General features: G+C 32.3%; 1 protein-coding gene and 1 pseudogene across 5 annotated transcripts in view; one reads left to right on the top strand and one right to left on the bottom strand.

Moving 5' to 3' along the window:
• PPFIA2 (PPFI scaffold protein A2) overlaps nucleotides 1–27,869 on the top strand; it is a 418,570-nt gene that overhangs the window by 349,620 nt on the left and 41,081 nt on the right. For 3 of the 5 annotated variants that reach the window (XM_039838928.1, XM_039838926.1, XM_039838925.1), the window contains 2 exons: nucleotides 10,208–10,301; nucleotides 23,305–23,313. In XM_039838928.1, the coding sequence (XP_039694862.1) occupies nucleotides 10,208–10,301; nucleotides 23,305–23,313 (103 nt within the window). The remainder of the gene's footprint in view (nucleotides 1–10,207; nucleotides 10,302–23,304; nucleotides 23,314–27,869) is intronic. The other 2 variants (XM_039838929.1, XM_039838927.1) reach the window with 1 other exon arrangement.
• Nucleotides 361–479, bottom strand: LOC120583431 (uncharacterized; annotated as a pseudogene).

Raw genomic sequence — 27,869 nt, 5'->3', positions numbered from 1 at the left:
TCCATAATTTACTTTTGCCTTTTAAAATGTAATTAACTGCCTTTTCACTTAGATTTTTCTATTTTTATTTTCTGTTTAACTTTGATGAAGAATTACTGAATCATTAGGAATTTTGCCAACAATATTATATCAAATGAGGATATCCAGAATATGATTTAAAGTTAGAAAAATATAGATCCCTCTAGAAACCCAGACTTTCTTACCCATTTTCAGTGACGTGTGTTTCTATGTCAGAACAGATGAGAAAAGAGTCAATTACAATTACATTTTTTTTTTTAGGTAAGGAAACCCTTGGTTGACCTTACAGATTGCAAGGACCTTGTCAGCTTACAAACCCTTATTTTTTTTTTTTATTTTTTACACCTACAGCACCTAGTCTTCCTAAGTGGTCTCCCTTTCAAGTACTAATGAAGCCTGACCCTGCTTAACTTCCGAGATCAGACAGGATCGGGCTTGTTCAGGGTAGCATGGCCGTAGACTACAATTACATTTTTATCAACTCCATCCAAGTCATAAACTAGCAATAGTTATAAGGTTTCTGAGCTCTGAGCAATTTTGTTTTACTCCATAGAACAACAGAGGTAGAGTGTAAACAAAATCAGAATCAGCTGCTTGTTAAGGACTGCAGGACTGATAAAGAAGACAAGGACAATAATCTATACCTCTGGAGCTATGTAGACACTACATTGAAGGTATATCAAAGTTCCTGGAGAAACCAAGAATAAAAAGCCTTTATTGAAAATAAGACTTGAGTAAATAAGAAGACAACACAAGTACAAGTAGGTTCCAAGAAACCCGATTTGTACCAAAGTAAGTGCTACCTGGTACCACTGGTACTTTGGTTGAGGGATATGGACTTAGGTCTACTTTTTTCCTGGAAGGTGTATTCCAGCTGTGAGGGGAAGATCATGAAAACTCATTAACTCGGGGGCTAGTGCTGCTGGTTCACAGATCAGAAGAAACTAGGGAAGCATTTCTAGTGATTATAATTTTATTATCTTGATCTGGAAAATTCAGACACAGGAGCAAGCCACTGTTCTTTCTTCTACCAATGAAAATAGAAATAGAAGATAAGAAAGAATGGCATGAAGAGTAATATGGTAGAGGGATAATGATGTCAAGGAACCAAATTTGAAATTTTGGACCATGTCCTAAGATCTAGAACTCTTAAAGAGTAGCTTTTAAAGGCAGAGAAACATGAGTTAACCTGAGAGTAACTATGCCTTTAAATGAACCGTGATGTGGAGGAAGAAAACTGTCTAAATCAAACTATGAAAATGTTCACTTGGTTCCTTCAGAAATGATAAACAACAAGAGAGAAATTCTTAGTAATTCGCAGAGAAGAATATTTGTAAAGGGGGTGTTATTTGCCTCATATAACAATCTGAAAATCTAGGTTAATAAGATAAACCAGATATGATAGATCAGTCAATGTTACTACAGTGATAACCCCTAACCAGGGAGAATCAAACTTAATATACTACATATAATCAATCTTTACAAGTGTTGTTAGCAGAAATAATATCATTCTGGAAACTCCATAACTCAAAGGAATGGGGTTTAAAAGCATTTGAATAAAGCTAATAGAAACCAAACATAATTATTTTAGTCTGGAAATCTATTATAACACGTTTTTCAAATGGTTGGTGATTTTTCACTTAAGTCACAAATATAGCAAAGAGTAAAATTGAGTAGTAATGGGAGATTTCAAGTTTTCTGGTTATCTTTTAGAAAATTCATTCTACTCTTATCAGAGGGTTTGATAATTCTTGTTCTTATTATTGCCTATAATGAAAGAACAGGATTTGCACACGTGTACTAAGTTCGTCAGGTTATGGGCAGGGTGTGAAATAACAGGGGTGAGGGAGACAAAATTGAATCAACATTTGTTCCTCATATTCAATTTTTTAAGTACTATGCAGGAAAGATAAAACATGGATATGAGCCAAGGCTACCTGAAAGTCACGATTGAATTTGGGCAGAGTGTTCTGACAAAGGAAGTATCCCTTCTAGCAGACTTGGTGATCTTGTTTTAGTTTCTCTGTTTCTCTTTCTCTTTCTTTTATTTTTATTCCCTTTCTTTCTATATCACAAGTCCCAAAATGAAAAGATGTAAAAGCAGATTTGATAATCTCATTGAGGGGCATGGAGAAAATTGGTCCAGTAAGCACTTCTGCTGACTTCCTAGAGCATAGATCCAGGATATAATAGTATCCTGCTAACAGCACAGTGACACAGAATATTTTATTTCCTTATTTATTCATCTAGATGCAACGCTCTCTGATATTTCTATTAATGTTTAAACATGCCCATGTCTAATCTATATCTTAAAAGTCATCACTTGATCCTTCCATCTTCCTAGATATTGACTAATCATTCTTCTACCCTTAATATCTAAACTAAAGTTAGGTATTTTTACTTCCACATCTGTCAGTCATTTTACAACCTACCACAACTTGGCTTTCACACAAACTACTGTTAAAATTCTAGAAACAAGTTTAATCTTAGCCAATATGAAAGAATTGATTAGGACAATGAAGACTAGATATTATCAAAGCAATTCAAGAAGGTAGTAATACACTCACACTTATATTGATGATGATGTGAAGTAAGAAGTATATCTGAAATAGGAGAGCACTTTCTAAAAATATATTTTTAAAGATTTTAGTCAAAAGTTATATCTATAACAAATGATAGATGTAAGTGAATGGCATAGACATGAGAACAATGTCAAGAAGACCACCAACTAAAATAAAGTGATAACTGGAAAAACTGAACAAACCAAACGGGTAACTATAAAATCTTTATTTTTTTAGTAACTTTAAAATTTAAAGAAAATTAATAAAATGAAGGTCTATCTAATATGAGCAGAATATACGAATAACTAGAACTTCTCAAAAACTCTCAATTTTGCCTCTATCTGCTTACTTGAAGACAAAGCTTTCACGTAGAAAAGAGGCACTAACCAGAGATTACTAAAGCCCATGAGAGTTGCACTTTTGAGGGGAAACAAACATAGATAATTTAAAATCATTTATTTATTTCTACTTTCAATGAATAAACATAGATTGCGCCACTATTAAGTGCAAAGTACTGACTATGGGCTTTGAAAAAGACTAAAGCATGGCTACTGGCATCAATTGGAACTTTTAATTTAGTAAAATAAATATGTATATATATATAAAACATACATATCTCTTATTTAAAACAAAACAAAACAAAAACTTCAGTATGTTTCTGGCCAAGAAAAATTTACTTATGTCGTCTGTCCTCTTAGAACAACTAGGAACAGGAGTTCTGAACCTCACGATCCATGATTAGGCATCAGTAATTAGAATCCTGACTGGCTTGACTTTTAATTTTATCTGAAAGCATTAACCTATTTTGAAACAAAGCCAATTAAGCTGTGTTAAAAATAGTCATGTCAAACAATGCTCATTTGTTTCATTGACAAAGTTGCTCAGTAACAGGAGAGGTAGTGACAAGCTGTGACTCATGACATCCCTGTGGATGAGATTTCAAAATGGGGCCTTGGTGATGGAAAAATTAGGTGAGAATTATAACTGGTTGAATAATCCTCCAGAAATTGTCCACCTTGGATCAAAGTTTCTAGTGGCATTATTAGGACTTACTCTCTCCTTGGTCAATACAATCCTCAGTCACTTGGACATGAACATTTTAACAGCACAGGTATCTGATTTATAAATTACTGGTATAGATAGGAATCATAAATGAAAAAAAAAGTTATTGCTAAAGACTATCTTTAAAAAAGTAAAATATGAAGAGTCCAAAAATATCTCACTCTAAACTTATAGCTCTTAGAAGCATTATTTAGAAGAAAAATTTAGACCTTTCATGTGACTCTAAAGTCAATATACTAGTCAATAAATGTAGTCATTACTAGACATAGTATTGTGATAAAAAAAAAAAAGAATGCTTTTTCATTCTACTCTGCTGTGGTAAGATAACAACCAGAGAATAGTATTTATTTCTGATTACTGCCCTTTAAGAGGCACTTAATAACCTTGAGGAAAGGTTGGAAGGAAGTATTTGAGCTGATGAGAGGATTGAAATCATGTGAGGAGTAGATAAGTGGATGTGTTTATTCTTGCTGGTCCACCTGGATGGCTGATTACAAATATTTAATGAGCTACCATGTGGGCTTTTTCATCATTGAGTTAGGATACAAAACTAGAATCAAACTGTTAAAGCTATAGACAGATTGACTTCATCTCAGTGTAAGAAAACTCTGGGGTGTCAGAATTATATCCAAAGAGCTTGTTTATGAGGTAATGTTTTCTTTGTCACAGAAGATTTTCAAGTAAAAGCTAAGTAAGTACTAAAAAGATCCATTGTGGAGAGGATCCAAGCATTGGAAAGGTGATTGTAATGGATGATCTTTAAGATCTACTTTAATTCTAGTAGTCCTGAGTTTATGAAGCTCTAACATTTAAGTCACATATCCAGCAACTTTTTTTTTTTTTACAAAACTTGTACCATGAATTACTTACTATAAAAATGCGTTGGTCTTTTTAAAATTACAGACTTTTAAAGTAAGAAAATATCTAAAAGTCTTGTAATTTCTATACTATATAGAAATAGATGGCTTTAATTCTCAAGGCAAAGTAGTAGTTTAGAGGAGAGTCGGTATTGGCTTCTAGCTCTCACTTCCTGGTCTAGTGCTCTAGACAATATACTCTTACGACTATTTCAATCAAAAAAATACATCATTGATTTTCTAGTCCTGTGGAGCAAGCTTGGTAACTTAATGAAATTAAAAACATGATTATTTATTTCAGGACGTTTATAACTTCTTGAGGATATTACATATAAATACATGAAAAAATTAAAAACAATTCCAGGCAACGGTAAAAAAAGGACATTACAAAATACATTACAAGTTTTCTTATAAAGGATACAAACACAATGTCATTGAGGAGTTCAGATTATTAATTTTTATCTTCTGGGATATATTTGATTCTACTACGAACATCTAAGTGCAGTTTTCTTACAGGATTGAAAAGGTGCAAAGCTAGAGTTTCAAATAGAACTTATCCTTGAGAAAAAGGGCACTGACACCACATGAAAAAACAAACTCCAAGGAGAATGTGATGGAAAGGAACTTGGGTCATTTCTGTGGCTAGTTAGGAAGTAGATATTGGCTGGGGTCAGGAGTGTGAAACCAAATTATCAAGCAAAGAAAATGATCAGGACTGAGGGTCAAGTTACCTAGCCATAGAGAGATTGGAAATGCGGAGATCAGGGGGCAGCAAGATGAAACAGAGACAAGCACGTGAATGAAATGATCTAGGATCTGTGGTGAAGCATCCAAGCAGAAGCTAGGAGTTAGAGCAAACAAATATCATGCTACAGAGGCATCTTACCAGTTTAGGGAAATGGTAATAGAGTGTGGAGACAAGGTAGAGATGTGAAAACATTTACTGCACCTGGGGGAATCATCTGCTCCACATGATCTTAACATTCATTGGTTACTCTCTGGGAAATGCCAGGTGTCTTCAGAGAACCCTCATAATAATGACCATAAAGAAAAGAACAGAACACACGTGACCAGGCTCGCTGATGTTAACTAACAGTGAATGGTGAGAATGAAGAGGCTATTGACAGGCATTGCAAGAGAGAGAACAGAAATCAAAGTTTTTCAAGAGTGGAGAATTGAAGAAATAGTACTAAATACAGCAAAGCTATGAAAAAAAAACATAAATAAAAATATGTTAAATCTGAACAAGCAAAATTCTCAATTTCAGATATATAAAATGCATAGTTATTGATTAAAAAAACAACTTTTACAAATTTCCTTTAAATGTATACAAGAAACAATATATTTTGAAAAGATTTTTTGCCTGCTAAATTGCATTTCCCTATCCTTTATTGGCTGAATTCATTGGCCTGCTATAATCAGCATAATGAAGAAAACAATTTCATAGTGACAAAAACTGAGTCAGCATTACACCAGCATTATTTAGCGAGCACCTTTCTACACCTAAAATTTGGGTGGCTGAGTTGGCCTTTACCCAAAACCTTAGATTGTTCCTAGATGCTATGGAACCAACAGATATAATAATATAAATTCTACAATGTTTCAGTTAGAGATGACTCATTCCATGAATAGTGAAAGGGCCTCTCTGAAGAAAGCAGTATTTAGCTTCAATTATGAGTACATATTTTACATCCTCTTTATGAGCCAGGCACTGTGCCTAGGTGCATCCTCCAGAGAGCTAACAGACTAACAGACATGAAATAAGTAACCATTTATTAATTCAAGTGTGTTTAAATACAAAATGAGTGGCATGGAGTAATACTGAAGAGAGGTCAAATGAAGAAGGATGAAGCTACTGATCAGAAATAGATTATAGTCTTAATCTCTCCGGAGTTAGAGCTCTCTTTTTTATACAATAACAGGGACCTCTCCTGGAATGGAAAGACAGAGACCTTAAAATGTGGGTTTTGACCAGAAATTTCTCCATACTTGTACCTCAAAGGCCAACATGAAGTAAATTATTTTGAACAAAATCTAAGGCCCAAGCAACACTGAGATATTTGCTTTCACATTCCAAATGAACAGATATCTCCAACGAGTACCACCTGTAGATCCGGGCATATTAGGGTCCTTTCTTGAATTCCTTGGCCTGGGTCTTAAGCCTCACACTTTGCAGCACCTTCTTTGACATTCTCTAAGATCTTCCCTCTGGTGCCTGGGAGAGGCTGAGGCTGGCAATGCTATCTGGGCCGGGGCCCTCAGCCAAGACCTAGACCTGTATGGTTCTACTTGCTGGAAGCATTGAAATTTTCTGTTACCTTTCAGACCCTGAGACCAGCCAGGGAGGCAGTTTCATCTAATCTAACTAAACCATATGGACTCGAGTCTCTGTTTTTCTCTATTAGGATGCTCCCTAACTCTCTACCTCATGTGCGAGATTGACCAGATGTCCTGGGGAGCCCAGAGACTTGCACTTATGGGGTTATTCTGGACTAGTGGCCTGCCCCTGGTTCCAGGAAAGTGCTCTGACAAGTGAATCATTCATTTCTGCTGGCTGGAATGATACTATATGAGAATGGACCACTAGAGTGTTGCCCCACTGATCTGAGGTTACTCAAAATGTGTATATAAAAAATAGGGTGGAAAAATGAAACTTGATTGGGCCCCTCACACCCTAGGAGTGGTCCTGTCTTCAACACTTTCAAGTTCTCAAAGACATTACAAAAGTAAGTATACCTGAGTGATAAAAGCCCAGAGAAATGTGAGGGCAAAGATTCGGTCTTGGGCTTTTGTATATGCAGCCACTAGGGAACCACAGAAAAGGTGATATGCAGTTTATTATCTGACTATCCACTGAATTGTGAGACTCAAGCGTTCTCTGCCTGAACACCTTATGCCATCAGATGGGTGGAGTTAATGATGCTCTCTCTACATTCCTAACGGATCTCTTTGGAGAATGAGTAATCCATAGCTTCCACAAGCCAGTGTTTCTCATCAGGGTTACTCTTGCCTTTTTCAGAAGGACAAGCTAAAGGATTCTCTATCCATTGAAGATATTTAGAATCCTTGTTCCCTTTTTAATATATATCGGTTTTACTTTGCAGTCATGATGATGTCTAAAAATGGAGCCCCACTCTCCCCACCAACATATCTGAATATTTACACTCTTGATACTGTCTCTATTAAGAACCACTAATATACAGTATTGCCAACAGAAATATAACTCAAGCCACAAATGAGAGTCACATGTGTAATTTCTATTTCTCTAGTAGCTACATTAAGAAAACTAAGAAGAAACAGGTAAAATGAATTTTAGTAATATATTTTATTTAAAGCAGTATATGAGAACATGCCATTTTAATATGTAATCAATATGAAATTATTAATTAGATATCATATTTTTTGTAATAAGTTTTCAAAATCTTGTGAATATTTTATACTTGCAGTATTTATTTTGGACTAGTCACATTTCAAGTGCTCAATAGCTACAAGTGACTAGTGAATAAAATATGGGTATAGATGAAAAGATATTCCTAAAGTCCACACAGTCATAGGACCCTGCTAATTCCAGGATAAAATGAGGCACTCTCACTAGATTTAAATAATCATCCATATTGTAAAAGAGTTCACAAACTGGTTCGACAGAGGAATATAAACAATATATGTAACCTTGGAATGAAAGGAGAAAGATAAGGATGAAGAAAGATGAACCTGGGATTTACAGGAAGCTAGATAATTTCTATGAAAGAATCTTCTCATCTAGAAATAGTTTAATTGGGTTGAAAATATGCACATAATTAGATTTTTGATCCCACTTCAGGGTACATTCCTATATATGATGCTTAAAACTAATTTTACCTGCTAAGTTCTTGATGAAATTTACATTGTAATTAAGTTATTCTTCTTTGCTCAGAAGAATAAAAAGCCAAATGCCACCTGGTGGTTGAGAATGTCTCGTTGTTTCAAATGGGTTACCACATCAATGCCTAATGCCCCCATCTGGACTGCTGAAGAATTTTGTAACTTTGAAGTGAATCAATCATTTCCATTTCCATTTCCAGAGAACAATTTTATTGTTAATTACAGATTATGAATAATAATTTATGGATGTACAGTAAGGCAAGTATACCAATGAGAGAAATAAAATGAAAATATTCATTCACTGTGAATAGCGGAAAATCCCACCTTTAAAAATTATCCCCAAGAGTACATTAATCAGCTTGTGAATGATTTTCCTAATGATACTAACAATAAAAATCTTTCATCATAAAAAAAATTATTATTATTAGTGCATAATTGAATAAAATAAATTTTGGTTCCAGAACTCTGATTTCCTAATTAAAATCTAGGCAGCAATCAAAGTGTTTTCAGTTAAAGAGGACTTTCTTATAATTATCCAGTTCAGAAACAAAGTTACTAAACTATGAGATTAATTTATTATATCAATGCTCCAGAATTAATAATATCTAGTAGTATAAATAATTTACTAAAATAAATTGTGAAAAATGGTAACAACAAAATTTGTCTCTGGTCAAATCCCACAAATATTAAGTAAGGAAATATCCATCAGTGACAAAAGAGTAAAAGTTGTCTTTAATAGTTATTATTTATTCAAAGTTATGTATTCAAATAGTTATTACTTTTATAAATAAAAATATTTTTATTATATATTGGTGAAAATTTTTGTGTAGTCTTTGTAAGAGTTAGTATTAGTTTAAATTTTTCTATCTAATCTTAAACTTAACTAGAGTCTAAATCTCTTCCATTTAAAAAATATGTACACCTGAACCCACTTAAAAATAGTGAATATTTTTCATGTTTTTCACATAGAATAAATACCAAAGAGAAAACAGAGCCCGGGATTAAGTTCTCATTTTTCATTCATATTAGATAATGTATGAATTAATTATATGTTTAAAGATTCTGCATTAAATAATTGTTTGTAAAATGTGTCGTTCTGTGTTCAGTGCCCAACATTCTTTCTCCTTTCGTTCCAAGGTTACATATATTGTTTATATTCCAAAGCCAAGAAAACTGCCACTAACCCAAACAATTTGTGATCTGCTGGGTAAAAACAATTCTTACCAGGGTCTTTTGAAGAAAGAAAAAATTTTTCTAGGTATTATTATAAAATGTACAAAACAAAACAAAACCTGCCAAAGTACAAGAAATTCTAGAAGTAAGGTTTATACTGGATATAGGAGTCAGGCAGGGCGCAGGAGATGAAAATTTTTGGAAGCTGGGAGTGCTTCTCCATTCTCTTAACTTGGAATTGAAGACACACAAGTTTCTACTCATTGGGCTACCATTTATCCCATTATATATAAAAAATTTCAATTTCTAAATGTTGAAAACACTCATATACTACACATATTTGCTCTTATTTTTCGTAAGAAAAGTAGAAAAAGAGACCATGAGGCTTGCAAACTATATATTCTCATGTTTGCCAGCATACAGGCCACATGTATTATGTTGCTACTAGATGCTATTGAATAGTATAACAATAAGTACTTTTTTTTCATTCTCTCAGTGTATTGTTTATGTATGTACCCATGCCATTTTATGTATGTTGGGTTGGAAATATAAAGACAATAGAAAGAAAGGGGAAAAAATGTGATACTGAACAGTTGCTCAAATAAACTTTTAAGAATTTAATTTTGGAATTGATATAATGTATCCAAACTAATGTGAATAGTTACTTCTTCACAGGAGGCTTCATGGAGACTGAAGCTGCAGCTCAGGAGTCCCTGGGGTTAGGCAAACTTGGAACTCAAGCTGAGAAGGATAGAAGATTGAAGAAAAAGTAGGTTTGGAGATTTTTTTTCCCTCCTTTTTCTAATTTTAATTTACTCTTTATCGTTTATTGCCTGTGGGGAAGTTAAAAAGAGAATTATTGGAAAAAAAAAATGCCAGACTGAGGCCAATATTGTCATGGTATTCCGTAAAACTACTTATTCAGTGCTCGAATTTCCTGGTTCTAGTAGGCTACAGTTTGAAATGACTGTAAAAAAATCTTTGCCCTGTAGTAGAAATGAACAGTTTATCTAAGAGATCAAAGCATTTATTTCAAAACACAGTATATTTTAAATATTTAAGTGTAGCCTTACAAATAATGTAATATTCTATTTGATGTTAAATTTAGTACTGAATTGAAGAGATAAAATAAGAGTATACCATCTAACTTTGTGATTCCTCTAATGGCAAAGTCTCCTCTTAAAATGGCATATTTAAAAGAATATTTCTCTGACTGATTGAATATAACTTATTTTAGACTCACAGCAGATTATTTTGCATCTGTCAGGAAACTGATAGTATATCTTTTCATTCACATATAATATGGAACATTTAAATGAATTGCGAAATTGGCAAATTTTGAGTCTCAGCAGCTGTTGGGAAGCAAGTGAGTCCATAAATAACACATTTTTAAATACATAGTAACATTTTCAGTGATGAAGTATCACCTTTAGAACATGTTCTTTAAAAGCCAAAGAATTTCTCTTTATTCCAGAATCTATTGTCTGGTTATTCCTTTTCCTCACTCTTAAATGTTTATTGCTCTCATCATCATTATTGTAATAGATATGCTTTCATGGTTATAGCATTCAAATTAATCAATTTACTTCATATTTTGCCATCTCTCTTGCTTTGCAGGTGTTTACTAATAAGAACATACGTACTTAAAAATGCAGAACAACTCACTAGCCTAATTGTATTATTAATTTGCTACTTACTAAAATTAGGTAATCATCCAAATTCAGTTAGAAATACTGTGCAGAGAAAAGAAGCAACCTTGAGATTATTATTTTTTAAATACAATTAAATATTTGGTCACATTCCATACTAGTAACCATTTTTTCTTCTGTAATTTATTATTCAAATAACTAAAAAATGTATTTAAATGTTATCACAATCTGCTTGAAATCTCTTAATTTTATTTATTCCTATTAATGAATGTTATATTCAATTTATGGTTATTTATTGAGAAAAAAATTCTAGAAAGTCTTCACCTTTGCTAGACTCTTTAAAATTTATTTCAAGTCTAAATGATTTTCAATTTTATTACTTAAAATTACTTTAAGTCTAAAGGAATAAGAATAGTTAAAACCCATCCTGGCTAATGGACTTGGTTTATTTCTCTTAAAAGTTAATTTTTATTTTTCTCACAATGAAATATTTACATAACATGGTAATCTGGCCAGTTTTCACTTTGCACACAAGGCTGAGACTGAGGCAGTTCATTGGTTATTTATGGGACCACGTTAAACATCTTTTTTAATAGCTACTAAAGGTAAATATTCCAAGTATACAGTGACTTTTAAAATAAAATATTTAGAATTAATTTTTAGCTATTATCAACTTTACATACTATTGGATTGATTTGATGTTAATTTTATGGAATTATTTCTCAAATCCTAAGTACCCTCATAGTTGGAAACGGATTTTTAGTTCTGCACTAGGTTGAAGATCTTACTATACTTGACCTTTGAGTTTTATTTTGCAATATGTTTTGGCAAAATATGACTTTAAAATGTATTAGATAAGATACTATTGTTAATATAAGAAGAATATTAAGAACATTCTTTAATATAATAAAAGATAACATTTTTAGTATAATTATTTCTATGTAAATATTTGGGTTAACATGGATCTAAGAGAGTTAATTAAAGGAAGGACAGAAATATTTCTCTTATTGTCTATTCCATAGCAAGAATCCTATGAACATAAACATGTAACCAGTATTTGTGAGATTTACATAAGTAAGTGTTAATACTTCTTCCAGACTTGCATGACACTATACTATGGTTTCTGGGTTACCAAAGTATGAAGTGTCACGTAATGAGTTTTATAATTTTTTTAAATTACATAGTTGCACAATTTATTTATATTTAATTTTTTATTGTTAATTATTATGAACATTGGCCACTTATTCTTAAATTTTCTGAAGTATTTAAATTTTCATTTAAATGAGTTCATTTTTTTTTCTAAAGATACCCTATCGTCTTTAACTATGCTTCAAGAAATATTATTTTCTGCGTTAAAATTTCATGTTTATTAGTCTTCTTTCAAGATGGAAAATAAATTTAAGTATATTTTATTAAAAAGATTAATAAAACCAAAAATGTCACAACTTCTTTCAAAAAGTTGAACACTGTAGGTTGTATGTGCGTAGTTGTAATGACTGTGATTTCCTACCAGCTGTTTTTCCATTCTGGTCTTTGTCCAAAAAACTGATGTTTCCAGGGCAAAGTAGTTAACTTAAATCTATGTTCACTATCTCAAAGTTGATGTCAGAGATTCATTAGACTCTGGGAATTTGCAGACCTAGAGAAAAAATCTTATTTTCAACTTTTCGTAGGATATCAGGTATTCACAATTGACAATCTGTGAATTTAAATTTAATTGGAAGTGATTTTCTCTAAATACATTAGTTATGACATATTTTTAAAGACCATATGGGGGAGATACTTTCAGAGAGCAGCATTTGAGACATTCCAAATTCTTTCAAAGTTCAGAAATTTGTACTGTTGCCAGTCTTAAAGAAAGGTCTAATTTGAGGTACATTTCCATTCAGCAAATTGAACTCATATAGGCTAGAACAGCTTACTAGATGTGTTCCTACTTTATTCTACTTTTACTTTGCTTTCTGGTGTAGACATTTGTTTTTCTTGCATTTCTAGCTCTTGTCCTGTGATGGGAAATAGGAAATGAACAATGCTGGATGGCTAAAGTGCCCACTATTCAAAATATCTCGTCAACATTTATCTTCCTGAGTTGGGTATTATCATGTAGGTGCTATTCTTCCAATAAATATCTAACGTAGTCCTAAGGGCAATCTGTTATTCTTCTACCTGGTTCACTTTTATGATGCCTTATTTCTACTTTCCTTTAAAACTTTAATTGCATAATTTTTTCCCAGCAGGTTTATATAGAGTACAATTAATACCTACAGTAATTGTGCCATACTGAAACTCATCTAGTAATTCTTTGAGTATTTTATATTAATTTTTCTGGTCTCCCCCATTAAAATTTGGCCAGTTTTTTCTGTAGCCTCATAGTATAGCCCTCCTAATCTTTAAGGATTGAGTCACTTATTCTTCTTAATATATATCTCCACATATTTAAAAATGTGTTTTTTCCTTAGTTTTCTCAATGTGTGCTCCCTCTGAAGTGTCACTACTCTCTGAAACCTTGTCCATCATCCTGTATTTGATTTCATTGAACCACAAGCACCTTTTCTGACTTAACACAAGTTAAACATCTCCATTTTTAAGACTTACATTATGGGCAACTAGATCTAAGAACTTCACCTCTTCCTTTTATACCTGTCATTCTGATCTTCAAGAATTTATTTCCCTTTTTTAGATTACAGACCAATATTTTAGACTAAAACCTAAAGCTACTTGTCCAGAATGGCCAATTAAAGTCGACTATACAACTACAAAAAATAACCACATGGCATAATAAAAGCTACTGTAAGGTCAAAACTTGTGTGGTCTAGCCCATCGAGAACCTCAATTTCTGAATATTCTTTAACTCCCTGAATCTCTGAATTTGGTTATTTTTAGGACTTGGTAAATAGAAATTCTGCTCTATGCCTAAGTTTAGAATCTATTTGATGACAGACAAAGGAGTCAGACAATTAGAGATCAAAATCTCAACTTTATTACTGAAGAACTATTGGAACATGACTTATGTATATGGCAAAAAGGGGAGTTTCCTAAAGTTGAACCCCCAAATTAGATAAACTTACCTGACAAAAGAAATAGATGATAGTCACAGGTTTCTAAGATGTACAAATATAAGCCTCAGTTCTCCTTAAAAATAGCATCTACAGTGTTATGATTCTATAAATATGTTACTCTGGAATCAAGGACTATGAACTCATAAGTAAGAAAGTATTATGTCATTAGCATCTTTGCCTCAAGAAGAATTTTTGAAGTATCAATATTAAATGTACTTGTATTAATGTCTCAACAGATTTTCTACTTTTTTTTCCCTCCTGGAATATATTTAATTGCCAATTTTCCATATCAACTCTCTACAAATGTGATGATAGCGTGTATGGCAAACTCACTAAATCCTTAGAGATCTGAACATATATTTTATAACTCAAATTAATTGATGGTTGCAAATAGTCTAAAACTATTAGTTTAAAATAACTTACCCTCAAAACTTTAAAGTACTACTCTTCTTCCTTCCAGTTATGTCTAATGTCAATTGATTGTCATTCTTTTGTATATAGCATGTAGGATTTCTTTTTCCTCTCCTTCTCTCTTTCTAAAGTTTGATATTTTTCTCTTTATCTTCGAGGTTAAGAAATGTTATGAGTTTCTGCTCACTTTTTTTTTTTTATGTTTCATTTTTCTACTTTATACTTTCAATTTGAAGATTTGTTAGACTGGACTGTCTTACATGTATTGACCTAAAGGACTTTTATTTCTAGATTCAGCTTTGATTCCAAAGAGCTGATTTTTACAGAGTCTATGGCATTAAAGATGAAATTGTCTGTTTCAGTAACATTACACCTGTCTGACTCTCATGGCAGTCCTTGATAAGCAATGAACATATTAAAATTGACAAATACCCAGTGAATGGTTACTTACCTTCAGAAACATAAATTCTGAAAATTGTATCTCAATTTTTATCTGCTGTTTTCCTCCTGCATTTTTAATACTGTGTAATTTGTTATTAAAACATATATTCATGATGAGATCTTATGTATCCTGAGACAAGTTGAAAAGTAGCATATGAATATTAATATATTGACTGAAATATCATTCTCAATCTTTAGTTATAATATAGGTAACTATCATATGTTATATTTGCTATGTTCTCCTGAATATCACTGCTAAATAAAATTGAATTTTATATTTGAAATCAACTTTTTAACATCATTAAAAATGAAATTAGCATTCCAACTCAGCTATCATGTCAGCAGCATCCTCCAGAGAAGCAGTTTTATCCTTGGAGCATGGCAGTCACAGTTAATCACTACCAGGGAATCTTTATGTTAGAACTTCAAAGACATAAAAGTAAAGCTCTGTAGATTTAGTTAATTTATTTCCATTGCAATCCTAAGAGTCTCCTTCGGTGCATAATCTTTAATGTGTTTTGAGACTCTGCATTTTAATCTTTGGCATTTGGAAGGTTCAGAGTCTGCTGGTCTTTAAGCAAAATAAATGTCACTGAAAATATTCATAATTAAAAGTATCACAGAAATTCCACAACTGTCTCTCAATTAATAAATATTTATTAAGTGTGTATGTGCCAAGGTAAATTTTAAAAGGGGTTTATTCCGGAGGTTAATTTATAAGACATGTGTTAGAAGCTTTGAATATATTTTCTCATCTAAGTAATACAATATGTATGGAAGGTAAATGTCTTTACTTCCCTCACAAATATCTATTTTGTAAGCATGCTGTAGGAGCTAAATCTGGATGGATAGGGCAAAAAGGGAAATTCACTGGTATTAGAGATCTCAGAGAGTGCAGAAACTACAGAGCCAGGGCAACTTCAAAATTCCAACAATAACAGATTATGAAATATTTCTCTTGAGTGTTGTCAATAACTCCTAATTTCTATTTCACACTTGTAAACAGGCAAACATATCTAATTTGCCTAATGTGAAAAAGATTTACTTGGATTAATTAGTTATAGTCAAGTGTTCATTTAGTTAACCTAAACCCATTGTTCTCTGGAAAAATGTGTCCCAATTTTCTACTTGGGACTCTAGAAGTATGTGTTCTCTGCCTGCACTAAGCTAGAGCTCTCATTGCCTTGCCTTCTGATTACTGGTAGTCTTGCCTAGTTCCAACCATAAGCAATTATAAGAATCCTTGAACCTAAAACAATAGTAAACTCAAAGGCTAAAGGCCAAGATGCATTGATCTATTTAGAAGAAGGGAAATAATGTGAAAGGAATAGGGCTGCTGTTTTGAGCTTACGGTACAATGGTAATAGATTATAGAGTAAGTAGAACAGAAGTCCTGGATAGTCTTCATATTTTCTGTCCATGGAAAATGGAAAAAGTAAAATAAGAATTAGTAATAGGAAATTAAAACTCAGGATAGTTACATAAACTAGAAGAATGTCCTCCTTTTCTAATAAAATCATATTGTTTGTTTTGATTGATTTTAGAGAGACAAACAAGAGGACAAATTTTTGCTCTTAAGTATTTCAGGAGCCATGATCCCTTCTCTAAGGCACTGGTCTTCAAACGGAATGAGAAAAATTTTCCACAAGCCTAATGTTCTTATTTAAAAGATGTTCTCTAAGCTAAAGACTGATCACCTCACTGTTAGTTTTCCGACTAAATTTAAAACATTTAATAGATTACTTTTTGAACAATAAGAAAGGGGATTATTGATCACCAAAATTAAATGGAGTCCCTTAAGAATAAACTGTGCCTTTAAACTTTTCAAACATTTTATAAACATATAGATAAGGAAAATTATTATGAAAATACCATATATTGAGTTTAACAAGGTATTTCATTTCCTTTTAAATAGTACTTCTAAATATAGCATTGGAACAAGACTAACAACATGGATTTAAAACTGATGAGACAGTTGTAATCAAAGGGGCTGAACAAATAAATTGATAATGATTGAGGGAAACAAAAGGCAGCAGGCTCAGCACTTCTATAAATGATTTAAATAAAAATATATAATTTAACTGCAGCTCTTAGGAAAAATGTTTTTGCAAAAAGGGCAAATTAGCAATGCCTGAAAAGAATTTAACGATTTTCAATATCTATAAAAGCAATAAGGCCAAAATTTTATGTACTAAAATTTTATGTACTAAAATTTTATGTACTAAAAGCAATAAGGCCAAAATTTTATGTACTGGCTAGATATTGTGTTAATTTCTGCAAAATATGCTTGAAGCAGATGTGCTCAAGCCAGCATACATTCAGAGGAACACGACCAGTATAGCAAGATGACATCAAACCATTTCTTCAGAGTGTTAGAAGTAATTAAGAATGTGTGGAGTGTGGACAGCAGAGAACCAAAGACTGCCAAAAAAAAAAGAAAGAAAAGAAAGCCATCAGATGTGTTTTCATGGCTTCGTGACAAGTTCTAGGGCCAAAAGCAGAGGTTGTTACAGTTAAGTTTGAGCAAAGTCCAAGTGAGAGCTGCTAGCAATCACAGATCTGAGTGAAAGACTTGATCACCTGAAAGAGAGTGGTTGCTCATTATTCTGTCCAATATAGACCTGCCAAACAAGATTATTATGTAAGAGATTCAAATTTCAGCTGTGAGATTGGATTACATGCTCTTCAAATTGTCCCTGCCCCAAAACTCTGTGGTTCTCTATACAATTTAGAGAACTGGACTCAGAACCTCTGCCTTTGTAACACTTGCAGTGCTGGCACATTGTACGTACTCAGAATATATATTTTGAATAATTTAATGCATGATTAGAAGCTGGGTGTGGAAAGAACTCTAAAGGAAAGAAGAAAACCTAAGAAAATGAAACAGGAACCAGGACAGTGACTTCTACTCAGAAGACCAAACCAGAATCTTAGGCTTCTTCTTTGCCCTTGTTCTTCCTTGTTCTTTCTCGATGCACCTTCATGTAGTGTTATTATTATCACCTCCGTGTATTATCGCAATCACCTTTGTATACTATCACTCCATACACTAGCTCTTTAAAAATTTCTCAAGCATGATTACTTTCTTCTTTCCTTTCTCAGACCATCATATTAAAACAATCTTCCTACTTCTAGTCTTCCCTTCCCACAATACATTCTTCACACTTCAGCTAAAGAGATCTATCTAAACAATATTTTGGAACCTGCCTAAAATCCTTGTTATTCCCTAGCAGCCATAAGATAAATTCTAAATGCTTTTATATAATCCCTACATTATCGGGTATCTATTTATCTCATCAGTTTTATCTCTCTCTGCTTCCCACCATGCACATTATGGTCTTAATATAGTTAATATCTATTTCTTATTTATAATTTTCCTGTTTCCTAGTGTGCATGTATTCTGTTCCATTTTCCTCCTCATCTTTTGTATAGTAATGATAATAATTATCTATTTTACATATAATAAATATTTAATAATCACATTGAGCTGTTATAATACACAGGGTGCTGTTCTACACACTTTACATTGAATTATCTTTTAATTGTTACAAAGCCTTTGAGGTAGAAGCTGCTATTTCCTTCACACATGAAGAAATGTAGCTTTCCCAGCACTGTGGTATACAAAAGTGCAGAGCTCCTGAGCCCAGAATTCCTTTGAATTATTTAGGATCTCACAGTGAGGCCACAATTTAAGGAGTATGTAGTGTGGTCTTTTCCACTGGACGTTGAATCCCCTATATAATTTAAAATAGTCTGCAAAGGAGTCATAAAAGGATCCCTCACTCCCTTTATACTCTGAAAAGAGTAGCAGATTTTTTCTCCTAGAGAATAATTAGTTTCTTACCTGACCCCATCTCATCCTTCAAAATAAGCAACAAATATATTCAAACCAAACACCGTTTTTAAGACTGGGAGAGGTAGATAGTTTCAAATCACAAGATGCAATTTTGTGTTACAAAATTGCCTTTTTCTGATATAATTAGTCCTACATAATATCCCAGTGTTTGATATAACAATAGTTATTAACAGTAATAAATAAGCAGTGTAAGAAATGTAAATGTGTGCTTGAATCAATCTAATGTTATTCATTCCAGTAAAACTTACAAAGTCAGTGTCTAATAACAAGAATATTTTAGTTCCTTTTTTAAAAAGAAAAAAAAGCCACTAATTGAGGTACATTTAAGCATGACATTGAAATCTTAATCTAGAAAGAATTCTCCTTAACTGTTTTCACAAATATAAGATCTTATATTATCTCTGTATCATATTTTTCAGAAGGTCATCAAAGATGTGGTTTCTTCCCTAGTTATTTAAAATTAGCCATTCAAACTTCTCTTTCTTGTTTCAGAAGTTCTATTCATATGCTGTTGCCAGGGTTTTATAAAAAAAAAGTCTTTACCAAAAGAATTTTCTTTCAAAAAATATGTGTATGTGCGAACATACAATTAAATGTATTTATTTTAGATTCTACACAATCGAAGTTTTAATTTGGGCTTGACTGAATTACGTTTGCTACACAAATTAATAACAAAATTCTGAGAAGAATAAAGATTTCTTAACCTATGTTAAAAATGTTTTAAATATTTTAACTATTTGAAGTCAATATTAAAGAAAAGTTATTTCTAAAGTAGTGTCATGATGAACTATACTTAAAACTTCTAAACTATTTCCTTTCATTTGTAAGGATCGCTAGAAATGTGCTTGGCTATTTATTTTTATCTCTTTCCCATCATCTGTCTTTATATATAAAGCAATTTCTACCATTACCCTGAATGATCTTATATCCACATATATCATCAATTTACAGCCTAACTTTTAAATTTCATGGCTTTGTCATTTTCAGTGTCACTCTCTATTCCAAGTTAGATACCCCTCATGGTCATACTCTAAATTTTGTCATCACCATCAAGTCATGCTATTCCAAAATTACTAATTGAAGCATGTTATTCCTTCCTAACCATAGGTTTTCCTTTATGCTTTATCAACTTTTTTCACTACCATATTTTTAAAAAATTCTATCCTTTCCCAGTGCATTAACCCCTTTTTATCCTTTCCCTTCTCCCTATTTAGCTTAAATTCCATGTCCATAATTTCAACACAACCAAAACTTCCTAAATTCCTTTACTCCTCATTCATTTGGTGACATCCACGTATCATAATCACAGCCACCAATGAATTTTCTTTCTCCATGTCTATATTTGGGCACCTCTGTACTGCTGGAGAAAATTATAATAGGGGAACTTGGACAAGCTTCATTTGGGATTTAAACATTGCCCAGTAATCTCAATATTTTTCTCTTGCCAATCTTCTTTCTACTCTGCAACTTTTTTTAGAGACTTCTACTGTCCTTAAATCTGCATCTTCTCCAAATGAGCTCACATTCTATTTCATAGGGAAAAAATGAAGAAAACAACTGAGTACTCTGAATTATTTGCTGCGAAATACACACTAACACTTGCCCCCATCCACTCTTAGTACAGAAAACTAGGCTACTTTTCTTCTTAATTAAAACCATTCCTTTCCGTTTTCTCAGTTATATCATGCTGATTTCCCACTTGCTCTTATAGCTTCAAATTCAGCCCTCTTCTGTGTTATGGCTATCACCATTTAAACATTCTCCAGTTTACTTATTAAAAGAATCCTTTCTTCATTCTACTTTTCCCCTCCAGTTACTACCCATTCACTCCTCAAGCTGGTGTTATTCACTTAGAAATATTTCTGAGTTACCAACTTGACCCTTCAAAAGCAAGAGGCGATTATATTCTGCATATAAAGCTCATTCAGTGTATTGTTTCATGTAAAGTTTTACATCCAAAGTTGACTAGTTTATAAGCAGGTGAAGGCCCATTCATTTAGTAGGAAATCTAGACTATTAAATTGAGGTAACTGAAAAGTTTAAGACCTTTGTTTTAAAATATAAGACATATGTTAGCTGGCAGTGTCTTCTTGTCATGCCTGGATATATACGGATGTTCCAAGGAAAACACTATTCCAATAATTGAATTTGATCTTATTCATTAGATGGTAACTTCAAATCTGTTCTTTTCCATGGCAATTAAAATTTGTTGTTTGCCTGTTACTTACAGTGGTCTTTAACTGAATAACATTTATTCTTGACCAAATCTCTCTTGCTATTATTACAACCTTGACAATCTGGGGTGGAGAATAATGAGGTTATATGTTACTATAAATGACTACTTGTAAGAAAGAATGCGTTAATTTTTATAATAAGAAAAATTAAACACTTTATCAAGACCCAAGAAAGTGTTTGCAAATACATATTACCTCTGATATGAATTTATAATATATTACCACAAAATCTCTCAGAATTATTTTAGGACTATAATAGCTTTTGTGTTTTTCAGAATATATTTTTTAGAAAGTCATGAGCCGAAATACCCAATATTTTCAAGTGAGATAGCTGCTCAGTATGTCTCTTAAATTAATTGACCATGGACAACGAAGTTCATAAAAACTATGAGAAATTAGATAACTGATACAATTTGATAACAAATATATTAAGATATTTGGTACAAGTTTCCTATTTTCAAAAATGATAAAGATATGAGGAATATTAATATTATACTCTGTGCAGATTTAATAAGCTTGTTTTCTTGGTGAACAATCCCTAGATAGTTGATAGGCTAAGAAATATTATTTTGTTCATGGTAATAACCAGCCCAAAATACTTTGGGCAATTTTCATGGACAGTTCAAAAATTGCCTTGATTTCAGAGCTCATTCAATAATTCACAGGTTTGTTGACAGGAAAACCATTTAACCACCTAGAAGTTATCTGTTTTTGGTCTTAATTTTCTTTTAGTTCATCTACGATGTAAAAACTGTGCCTTACATTTCTTAAGAAATTGTTATGCAAATTTGTATAAATAATTATGTTTTTGTTTATTTGAAAATTTAAAGAGCTCGCCACAACTGTTTGGGTGCTAAGGTCAAAGAATATGCATTTTCCTGTAATGCCCATTTAATAAAATAATACATGGTTTCTCTGAATGAATGCGTTTATAGGAGGCACGTGCAGGGTGTTCCCATTGCCACATCAAGCTTTTTTTAATAATGATTATGTAATAAAAAAGGAAACTCTCTAACTTGCCTAATTTCTGAGATAAGAATTTCTGCTTCATATTTTGTTACATTGAATGTATTTTATGAGTCATAGTAAAGTTTTATTTTTCTAAGATTTAGTCTATTATGCTTGTCTAGAAAATTTAAAATAATAATCTCATGGATTTTTGTTGAATTATTTAAATTCCATATTTTTCCAGTGCCTCTACTATATCCAGGGATCAAGTAGGCTCCTTCAAATACTACATTTAAATCAATGTTGTTTTTCTGACGATTTCTGATAATATTGGTGAACCAATCTGGTGCATTATTTTCCTCAAAGCAACATTTACAAATATCTGTTGAAATAAACGTTTCTATTGAAAAAGACTCAAGTGGCACAAATTCAAAACTTTTTTTGAAGTTCAAATAAAGGAAGAAGTAGTGATAAAATTCAAATATTCTGGTTACGAGTGCGTACATATTAACAAAAAAATAACGTTATTATAGCACTTGTTAGAATAATAAAATTATGGACATGAATGCACAAATTTTGTCTCACCCCAAATTAAACTGAGGAAATTCAAGATCAGACCTTGCTAGTAATTTTGACCAAAAGCTGTATGAGAACTACAATCCAGATATTCTGGCGTTCAAGCCATTGTTTTCTTCAAATTGCTTCCTCTCCAGAAGTCTGCTATACTTTTTCTTGAGCTATAACAGTAGGCTTATAAGCCATATGAGAATCTGATCACATTTTAGTAAATTATTTGCTTCTATTTGTAAAATGACGCAGGAGTACCCTGAGGTAAAGAATGTTCTTTTACAAGGTACCTGATTTCCTCTTGGGATACACTAGAGGCTGGGAAAAATGTGGTTGTGCATGTTTCAGAGTGGCTCTTTTCAAGAAATAGACTTATTGGTCAACTATTAGAACCAGCCTTAGCCTCATCATACTTTTGGATGCAGTGAGTATTGCGTGTCAAGGTATAAAAAAAAAAAAAAAGACACCATGTCTTTCTCATATCTGAGCTTTTGCACTTCTGAAATGATGCTCTTGTTTTATTCCATGGCTTTCTTTGGATTGAAATGTATCCATTAACATTTGTGTGCTTTTCTTTTCCATCCATCCTTCTCCATCTCATGAAAAGCACATCTGGGTAAGTTGAATCATAATGGCTGCTGAACATGTTTATTTTCAGCACCATCCTCTTTTTCTTTTATCTTTAGTATTTCTCTTTTCGGTTGTAACACAAGCTGCACTGCCTCTGACCTAAAACAAAAATTGTGATGTGTATTTATTTCCATACCATAAAAGGAATCATTGGTTCAGAGAAATGTTCTTTTAGACACAATGTCAACAGACATTTCAGACATCATTTCCCCCTGCCTCTCAAATGATTCTCTAGGAGTTAGTGTGGCATTCAGTGAGGCTTAAGGAGTAGTTGCAGGCCACTTGGGTACTTTTAACTGTGCTACATGACTGACTCTGCCTGTGTGTTCCCTAGGGCTTTTTGGTTCTGCACTGGCATTATATTCAAAAGACAATTTATTGTCAATTACTAGAACTGCACTTAAGTAGAGAAGGTTAAAGGCTGGGTCTACCTTAGTAGAACTTTTACACTCAGATTCCAAAGTACTTCTTAGTTTTGGCTGAACCCTTTCGTTTATGCATTCTTTTCTTTGTTTCCTGTGCACTGGTACTTTTTTTTTTTTTTTTTTTTTTTTGGAGAATACTTTATTAGTTTTTATAATCAAACCCATGTGGATAAGACCTTACAGTGCATTACCTTTGTACAAATGGAAAAACTTATGTTTAACATTGCTAGACCAATATGGCTATTAATTTCTGTGCAGGGCCAACCCAACATGGTACAACTGAGATACCTTTTTTCAAAGTTGACAGCACAACTAAAGTTTCCAAAAATTTATTTGTTTTTTTTATAGTAAACAACCCATAGCAGTATGTTACACATCAATAGCAGCAACAGCTTTTTCATGGTGATACTTAAAGCTTTAAAAAAAAACTATACTATTCAGATTACAGTTTTAAATTTCAAATCTTGCTATTCGAACTAAAATTAGAATGTATTATTTATTAATAAAACAAATTGTGCTTCAAAGTAAAACAAATTATGCTTTTATAATACTTATAAAATATTTGCATTGGTGTAAACTTTTGCATTGGTAACATGGTGAGCTATTTGAAACACTTTAGATGGGGAGACATATTGCTTTTAAATTTAAAGCAAAAGAACAGTTGGGGGGAAATAGGAATAAAATGGCTCAAATGAGATGCAATTATCCAGGAAGCTATGGAGCATGTCGCTAATGGGCTAGATGGGCATTTTATATACCAATACAAGGTCATGTGTTTTATAATAATACTTAGTTCATTTGCATGGCTTATATATGTTATATTTTCTCCTACTCTAATTTTATGTTGTAGTTACTACTACCAATTATTTAGCAATGCAATATTTACCTCAAGAGAATTCATGATATTAAGGAAAGCTCTAATAAGTGGTCTTAAATGTAAGCTGTGGTTAGAGTACTATTCAACTATGCTGGCTAAAAACAAGTTTTAAGATCTTACTTTTTAAAAATTATTATTATTCTGATGTGGGATTATTAAAACATTATTTTCATGTCATCAGAAAATATTGGTCTTTAGTTTTCTAATGATTTTTAAGTTTCATGAGGAAAAAAATCCCAAGAAATAAAACATTTTCCTGCATCCCTTATACATGAAATGTTGAAAAATAATAAATGCATGATGTATTGTCATTTATGGACTTTAAGGAACTAATATAATTGCCTTAATTCTGAAATGCAATTTCTTGTTGTCCTGAACACTCTCCTGGAACTTAAACATTTAGGACCTCAAAATCATCATTAGTACTATTGCGAAAAGGAAGTTTAGGAGATTAACATGTCAGAAGACACTATAAACATAGTGAAGATGTAGGGAGAATTGAGGTGAAAAGAACATAGAATCAAGAATCAGAAAACAAGAGTTTAAGCTCCAACTTTCCCATTTGTTTGCTGCAAACCCTTGGGTGACAGACTTATATTCTCTGTACTTACTAATATTAGTCTCAACTTCCTAGTTTTCACAGGAATATGAGAAATATGAATAACCTCAAAGCATGGAAACTATATAATAACTTCAAATCTGAGTTAAAGTGGGCTCAAAATTAGATGAAGCACTAAAGCAATCTAGCCTAAATTGTATGCAAAAAATCTCGAAAATTACCAGTGTTCCTCCAGTAAGTCCCCAATTTACTATCAGGAATTGACTGGGGAGAACAGACCAGTGTCTTGCAAAAGTGAAATTGTTTAATGGAAAGTAATACAGTATACCCTAGTTTTCAATAACAGCATGAGTAATTCATTGTTACATCACATTTGTGCATGTATGTTGTTTATACCTTTTTAATGGTTTTGAAAGTAATTAAATTCAAAATAAAGTGAAGAAAGTAATTATATAAATCCCAACTCAAGTTCACAAATAAATTATATTTCTTTTCTGAGACTATGCCTTCCATTTCAGAGCAGCTTAAGAAAAAAGGTTTCAGTATGAATGAACTTTAGTTTTAATGTAATCAAATCATTTCAGTTATAAACAGCCTACCATGTGTTCTTAGAATATAAATAAAACACAATTTAAATGTATAATAGACTTTTATATACACTGCATATGAAAATGTGCCATAATAAGATATACGAAAACATACTCTTACACTTGTACACACACAAAATTCCAGTATGCTGTACTTTCAAACGCAAGTCAACTATGTTAATGTTGGATTTAAAACTCTTAATTATATGGAGCTAAATATGTATACTTAGGTAATCAATGTTCTGAAGCAGCTGATTGAAATTTTTAATATATTTCTTTTTAGAATAGTTGTGCTAATTAAGATATACATCTCAGCTTTGCAGATGTTAAAAAAAAATGAAGGGATATCATATTTTGTTTATGTCTACTGACCAGAATTTCAAACAGTTTCTCAAATATGTATTTTTTATTTTCATAGAATTTTTCAACAAGTATGGATTTCTGAATGATAGAATTACAGCCCATTGGTTCATTGGTTAAAATTTGAGGAAATCATATTCTATTTATCCTCCCGACTGCTGAGTTTTAATGGAACAAGATACATTTTACAATTAATAATGGTGTGGAATCTATGTAAATTTACCATTAGTACTATATTTGGAAGTTTTATTCTCTATGCTACATGGTTAAGAAATAGATTCAATTGTTAAGTTATTTTGACTTATATTTCATTCTTGGTTTTTATTGAGCCACACATTTATTTCTTCTGGTAATACCAAAAACTAAGCACTTATCATGTGCCACAGTAAATAAATAAGTTCTAAAAATAAAATTTTCAACCAGAGAATTACTTTGTATTACAACTGCACAAAATCAATTGAACTGAAACAAATTAAAATAAATTCAGCTTTTTCATCCTGATTGAATAAATGAGGCCTGCTCCTTTATCTAGCCAAAATGCAGAACCTGTTATTGGTGGAGAGCAGCAACAAAAGAAAAGTCAAAGCTCCTTTTTCTCTTATAGTATTGAGGATTGAAGTGTGTGAAACTGAAGGGATAAAGACTATATATATTAACCAGGAGTCAGATAAATATGTGCCCTTTCTAAATAAAATGGAACAGCAGGGATAGAAATAAAGACAAGAAACTATCATTTCATTTAATACTAAAAATGAGATGAGTGTTACTATCCTTTTTCAGTTATGAAAAGTTCAGAGAGGTTAGTTAGTTTGTTAAAGGATAGTGTGGTGTTGAGAGCTAACTCTGTGGCCAGGTTGTTTGAGCTCAAATTTTGGCTCTGCCGCTCGCTGACTCTATGCTCCAAGTGGCCTCCATTCTTCAGTGTCCTCATCTGCAAATGTGTATCAACATTTATCTTATTGGATTGTTGTAAAGATTAAGTGAATTATACATTTAAAGTACTAAGAATAGTGATTCACACATAGTAAGTGGTAAGTGTCTGTTAGCTATTATTACTTGGGATTCAAACCTTAATTTGTCTACATAGAGAAACTTTGCTCTTTCAAACCATGATATTATATCTCAGAAGAATATGAAGTGGCTCAGATGAACAAGGCAGCACATTAAGTTAATCTCTATTATAGTATTCACTGCATTAAATTGTAATATAAATTAATTAATTACTTTTAAATAGAATTTTACATTTTAGATGAGAGGTATAATAAGTATGATAACTGGAGCATATAGAAGTTATAATATTGGTGTAGAAGAGAAAATTAATTCTGCATAGGAAAGGTTTTGAAGTGTTAATAAGAAGGATAAAGTATGCATAAGCTATGTCAGAAGGATGTTTTAGCAGAATAAGAAGACATATACACAGTCATGAAGGGTAAAAGAGAATGAGATATTTGGGAAATGGCAAGTATTTCATTACTGATAGAGCAAAAAATGGGGAAACTGCCAGGGCCCAGATCACTAAGGAGTCTTTTTAGCCATGCTAACATATTCGACATTTATTTTGAGGAAAAGGGGGAGGTTTTTAAGCACGCAAGACTTATAAAAATATTTATGTTTAGAAAGTCGGGAAAAAGATGGGAGATAGGGGATACTAAAGCAGAGATAGACTCGGAGAATCTATTGCCATGATCCGTAAATAAGGATTTGAACAAAAGCTTTAGTAGTAGTCAATTTACA

This window comes from Pteropus medius, unplaced genomic scaffold (genome assembly GCF_902729225.1).
Source record: "Pteropus medius unplaced genomic scaffold, Ma_sr-lr_union100, whole genome shotgun sequence".
In the NCBI taxonomy this organism is placed as follows: Eukaryota; Metazoa; Chordata; class Mammalia; order Chiroptera; family Pteropodidae; genus Pteropus; species Pteropus medius.
This window is presented reverse-complemented; position numbering and strand designations above follow the sequence as displayed.